This window comes from Anarrhichthys ocellatus, unplaced genomic scaffold, assembly GCF_004355925.1.
Source record: "Anarrhichthys ocellatus isolate YVR2014 unplaced genomic scaffold, GSC_Weel_1.0 scaffold3018, whole genome shotgun sequence".
Taxonomy (NCBI): domain Eukaryota; kingdom Metazoa; phylum Chordata; class Actinopteri; order Perciformes; family Anarhichadidae; genus Anarrhichthys; species Anarrhichthys ocellatus.
The window spans coordinates 1-6,373 of NW_022282992.1; the positions used below are offsets into that span (position 1 = coordinate 1).

The 6,373-nt window shown below is 46.8% G+C and overlaps 1 protein-coding gene across 1 annotated transcript; it reads right to left on the minus strand.

Moving 5' to 3' along the window:
* Positions 1-6: 6 nt before the first annotated feature.
* On the minus strand, positions 7-4,754 carry LOC116378696 (AT-rich interactive domain-containing protein 4A-like; the record flags this gene model as incomplete). Its single annotated transcript, XM_031840606.1, has 10 exons — positions 7-318; positions 2,075-2,239; positions 2,655-2,962; positions 3,140-3,374; positions 3,571-3,668; positions 3,767-3,861; positions 4,014-4,089; positions 4,185-4,381; positions 4,497-4,573; positions 4,675-4,754. Coding segments are annotated over 10 exons (1,479 nt in total), but the record flags the coding sequence as incomplete, so codon positions are not given.
* Positions 4,755-6,373: the final 1,619 nt, after the last annotated feature.

Here is a 6,373-nt window from a genome sequence, read left to right on the forward strand (position 1 = left end):
AACAACAACAACAACAACAACAACAACAACAACAACAACAACCCTAAGGGTCGTCGGGCCACCTTAAGGGTCGGCCCACTTCATTTTAAATTATCAGGTAACAAGACACACAAACTTGTCCCGAGTCTTCGGTTGATTGTAGAATAAAAGAAACGTCAGAGGAATCCTGGTCAGCTGACAGGAAGTGACCTCACAGGGTTTCTCAGCAGCAGGTCACATGACCTCACCGAGCTCACCTTCACCTTCTTTCTCCGTTTCTTCTTGGTTCCTTTCTCCAAGGGCCAGATGAGCCGGTCGGCTTTCACCCACTCGTCGTACCTGAGGATCAGACACACCCGAGTGACTCTGTACCTTTAAATTACTGGAACCTGAGAACGTGCTCAACGAAGGGAAACTCTTCATCAACATCCTTTTGTGATTGGAGAGAGCGTGTCGGGGCGGGACTTGAGGATTTAACAGGACACTGGTTAAATCAGTGGTTCTCAAACTTTTTTTGTCACGCCCCACTTTGGAGGAAGAAAAATGTTCATGCCCCACCACCCCAACAAAATTGTAACAAAATGGTCCATGTTGAACTTTTATTGAAATAACAACATTTTGACTCCTCCATCTGTGCTTTTTCAAATAATAGAAGAAAGAAAATTGCAATTACTTTCAAGTAAACCAGATTGCTTCATCAGACAAAAACAAACAATGTGTAATCACTTTGTTAGAACAATGCAAATAAAGTTCAATCTGTGCAAAAAATAACTAATATTTGGCAACAAATAGCTTATTGTTGCTGCAATTCACCTGTTTTGCACCGAATATCTTTCTAAGATAATAACAATAAACTGCAACCTGTGAAAAACTAAACAAAACAAGTTCAAATATTTGGCAATAAAGAGTTTTACTGAGTTTTACAGCATATCTTTTCAAAACAACAATAACGTGCAACCTGTGCAAAACTAAACAAAATGCTCCAGATATGTGTCACATACCAGGAGCATTTTATTTTAAATATGAGCTTTAAAATGTAGCATTCTAAAAGTAAAATAATAGCTGTGATAATAATAATAGCTGCACGTGGGACTGTTGGTCCACTGGCTGTGGTCATCACAGTGAACAGTGTGATGAGAGGACATGTGAGCCCTTGTTGCTGTAGTTCATCTCATGGAGCAGAGGCTACATGTAGCATAGCCTGCCTTATCAATGTATTTAAAACACTGTGACAGCAGGAAGCTGTACTCATGTCTGTTTAGACCTCCACCTTTATCCAGGCCCAGCTCCACCTTTATCCAGGCCCAGCTCCACCTTTATCCAGGCCCAGCTCAACTCACATCTCAGCCCTGCGTCAAGCTGTGCTACAGACAGGGTCCTCTCCCTGAAGCTCTTTGACCTCATCATCATCAGTATCTGGGCCTCATGTTTCAAGTTATTCTGACCACGAAATCGCCTCATTCTTCTTTGAGTTAAAACAACCTGCAACCAGATGCGCCGGTGTTCCGGTTTAACGTTAATGAGTGACTGAACCGGAACACGGGGGGGCTGCATGTTTCATCACGTTACGTTTTTTCCTCCTAAATCGTGATAATGAGGAACGTTAACAGTCGACAAAGTTCCGCATGCAGTGGACGTTAACTTAACCCAGCAAGTCTGAACGATAACGGAACATAACGGAACTTAAACTTTAACGGAGGGAAATGAAGACGCTGTAGACATCTGAACGCTGATCGGCCAAGACTCGACACGTCAAAGATGTTTTATTGCGAAGATCACGACATCACCTTTTCTCCTCGTCTCACTCCAATCTGAGAAAGGCTGGCTGGCCAGTTGACCCCCCCCCCAAAAAAAAAAACCCCTCTGAAAAACGGATCTACACGATTCACGTGGATGATATATTTTGATTCAAAACGGCGAATTTCGCCGAAAAGCGACAAGTTTGCAGGTATGAATAAAGTTCTTGAAATAAAAAAAATTCTGCATTTCCCCCTGATTTCCCCCTGTGCCCCACCTGCAATACCTCCGCGCCCCACTAGAGGGGCGCGCCCCACAGTTTGAGAACCACTGGGTTAAATGAAGCAGGAAGTCTCACCTGACATTCCAGCCGTAGTAGTGGACCAAGTAGAACTGTTCTCCGTTGTCCAAGTCCGTCTTCTTGATGTGAGCTTCGTAGATCTTCTGAGTCTTCCCTCTGCCGTACTTCACCCGCACCTTCGTTCCCGTCACAGAGTCGCCATCCTCCTCCTCCTCCTCACAGCTGAGACACACACACACACTTTAATTAAACAGAACTATTACGTTCTTCAAGTTAAACACATGTAACTTTATACCACTAGAGGTCTCAGTCTAAACAACAACAGACGTCTGATGCTAACGTTAGCTCCGCTTGTTCCTCTGATAACTTAAGATCCAGACGTCTGATGCTAACGTTAGCTCAGGTTGTTCCTCCGATAACTTAAGATCCAGACGTCTGATGCTAACGTTAGCTCAGCTTGTTCTTCCGATAACTTAAGATCCAGACGTCTGATGCTAACGTTAGCTCAGCTTGTTCCTCTGATAACTTAAGATCCAGACGTCTGATGCTAACGTTAGTTCCTGGTTTGAATAATAAAGTCCACCAGCAGCACAATGTCTACTTTGTTTTGTAGGAAGCTGAATTATATCAATCTCACCCTTCTCTCATCTCTCTCTCCTCCTCTTCGTCGTCGTCGTCGTCGTCGTCGTCGTCGTCGTCCTCTTCTTCATCATCATCATCCTCCTCCTCCTCCTCCTCCTCCTCCTCCTCCTCCTCCTCAGAGCCTTTATCCGAGTCGTCCATTCTTCTGTTGCTGCGTCTTCTCACCTCCCTCTGCTCCTCACTGTTATCTTCTGCTGCTGCTCCTCCTCCTCCTCCTCCTCCTCCTCCCCCTCCTCCCTTCTCCAGTCTGGAGGGAGACTCTCTGTCTGTCTTCAGCTGACTCCCCACACACCTCCTCCTCCCCTACAACACGGACACACAGGAGGCAGAGAGAGAGATAGACAGGAGGGCAGAGAGACAATCTTGTGAGACCAGAGGAAAAATGTCTTCAAGAGAAGTTATATTTTTAGTCGATGGTCTCTAACCAACAAGTGTAACAACAGTTATTTATCTGAAAATAAATTAAAGGTGCTGTCTCACCCTCGGGGACGACTCTCTCTCCTTCATCTCCTTCTCGCTCTCACTCTCTGACTCCGCCTCCCCCATCCTGTCTTTGACAGGCTCCACCTCCTCTGGCAGCACAGAGGACTTGTTAAGCTCCGCCCCTGCCTGCTTCTGATTAGTCAGTGTGGTGGGAGGGCGGGGGTTGTTGTGATGGATGGTCCTGAAGGTGATGGAGGCGGAGCGGCAGTACTCCTCAAAACCATACAAATACCTGATGACAGAAACCACACCGTCAACCAACACCAGGGCATCATGGGAAAACAGGAGGGAGAGGTGGAGGAGAAACGCGACATGCGGCGCGACAAACGCGGGACAAACGGGGGGCAACGCGGGACAAACGGGGGGCAACGCGGGACAAACGGGGGGCAACGCGGGACAAACGGGGCAACGCGGGAGTGTCCTCTTACTTCTTGTAGGCCGTCTTGACGTTGTAGGACGCAGCAGAGTTCAGGACGGGGATCCCCAGATCCATGTAGACTTGCTTCCACACGGTCCCAGACTCAATCTGCAACACACAACACTCTGTCACAGCCAGCTGAACAGGAAGTGACATCACAGGACTTCAGCAGGTCACATGACCAAAGACAGAGAGACAGTCCTCACCTTATGGCAGCCTCCCAGGTGATAGACCAGTCTGAAGAGCTTGAAGAGGTTCAGGTCTTTATAACCCAACACTGGAGGCTTGTTGATGGGAGTCCCTGAAGGACAGACAGAGAGACAGCATGTTAGAACAGTCCTCTGATGATCCTCTCAGCTGTTTAGTGGAGACCACCATGAACCAGAAAGGGTCTTAAACTGGTATGTGATCCGTCCCAGTTCTCTGTACTGGTTTAACTTCTGCGGGTCTCACCTCGGTCCTCCATGAACTTATACAGCTGCTGCAGGAAGCTGTCTCTCTCCTCTGGATCAGGCTCCTCCTCCTCGGGCTGGACAGACACAGAGACAGACAGGTCAACATCTGGTCTACAGACAGGTCAACATCTGGTCTACAGACAGACAGGTCTACATGTGGCCCTCTCACCTCCTCCTTTAAGCGTTTCTTCTTCTTCTTCTTCTTCTTCTCCTCCTCCTCCTCCTCCTCTTCTTCGTCCTCTTCGTCACTCTCCTCTTCATCATCCTCATCGTCGCTGGAGGACGAGTCCAGGATCTGACTCATGTCCATCTTCCACATATCAGGGACCTCCCTAGTCCTCAGAAAGACCTGGGCTGCTTCAAAACCTGGAGGAGAGAGGGAAAAAGAGGAGCAGCAGGACGATCAGACAAAACGGAGAAAAAAAAATTTCTGACAGGCACGTCGGGGTTCTGGTGGATTGTGGGAGTTGTAGTTCCTCACCTCTCCTGTTGGAGAACTCAGACCTGGTGGAGCCGATGGAGGTGAAGGTGTGGACATGTCTCCTCGCCACTGTGTAGCTGCAGGAGGACAGGAGACAGGGAGGAGGTGATACAGGAGGAGGTGAGACAGGTGAGACAGAGCTGATGGGTTTGTGACCACAGATCAAGAAGAAACTCACAACTTGGAGTCGCTGAAGGCTCTGACCAGACACTGGTCCTTCTTCACCACTAGCTCATCGTTACAGCTGGGAGACACCACCTAGAGGACAGACAGGTACAGACTGTTTAAACACCAGGGCCCCGTTCCTTGTACGTGGTTCAGCTCAGTCAATCAAATGTCCTATTAGCAGCTTAAATTAACCCGATGATTGATGTCAGGCTATCTCGGTTTCTCCAAGGCTGATCCCAAACTGTCTCGTTAATTGGAACCAGACGATCAGGATCAGGATAATTGCGCGTGCCCGTCCTACTTCAAAAGGGGGAAGCGTCGATCACCGAAACCATGATTTTCTAACAGCACAATGTTAAATAAAGTCAAAGAAAGAGCCTCTTTTTACTCCGCTGACGAGCAGGAGATGATCATGAACGCATATGAGGAATTCAAGACCATAATCACGGCAACATCTAACACCTCCACCGCTGCGAGGGCTGGACAAGAAGCACGCAAAATATCACAGACACGTTAAATGTGTAAGTGTTGTAAATGTATCGGCTCATTTTAATGCCTCATCACCCCAATCAATCAGATGATATGTCTTTAAATGAGCTGCTGGCAGTAGGCTTAATGAATGCATCATCCAATGAGATCTATAGCGACAATAATGATCTCAACTCTTTCACAATAAGATAAAAACAAGCCCAAAGAGCATCTACTGATCCTCATTAATATGAGGATATATGTACTGTATGCCCTCATGTATCATGTACTATATATGTGTATATACATGTATGTGTAGATTACCATATAGAAATAGCAGTTTGAGTCTGTGTGTGAATCTGTGTGTGGGCGGATCAGTGTGTGTGTGTGTGTATTATTCATCATCAGACATTCAATCAACTGAAGCAGTGAAGATCAATAGTGTGTGATTCTCTCTGTTCTTATCATGAGTCCACCTTCATCATGTTCTACAGTAATGATATGCTGGTGTACTAATAACACTGTCATATCATTATGAGTGCTTTAACCCTCATGTATGCAACGCAGCCATCAAGAGGACATGGGAGCAAGTAAACACTAACACACACACATTACTCAGAATGCTGAGTCAGTACAATATGTGCCATGGTGATGTAATGAACACATCCATAAGTTTATTAAGCGCCTAATAAACTTTACCAACAGCACGGCATGCAGCGGCTTTCCCCATGTTCTCCGCATCGCCGACACTGTACAACAATGTACCACTCGCAGAACAGCTCAAGGCTGCATCCAGTGTGTGAGACATCAGTGCTCGGCTGCAGCGTGTGGTGTTCAATGTATGCTCCAGAAGGTCTGTAAATAAATGATTCCTTGTGGGCAGAATGGATAGCGCTCGTATAGGAAGTCTTCATGATGTGATAACGGATCTTGGCGATGTGGAAGAACTCTCTCCCTATAAAACGCTAATCTAACTAATATCCTCCTTCATCAGTGGATCTCTGAGGAAGGGAGCTGTACATTAATGCAATAGAGGCTTCTTAGTTTGCTCAGCTGCTTTAATGGATCACCGTGTGTCTCACTTTACATGCATTTCTGGAACTCCCGTATAACCCCCGGTATATGCGCAAGCGCATTAGACTACCGTATGTGACAGGAGCTGCCATGTTTTCCGGGGGAGTGGCAGCTTATCCGGCTACCTTCAGTTAGCCTGCGCTGGAGCAGCTTCAAGCTTATGGATG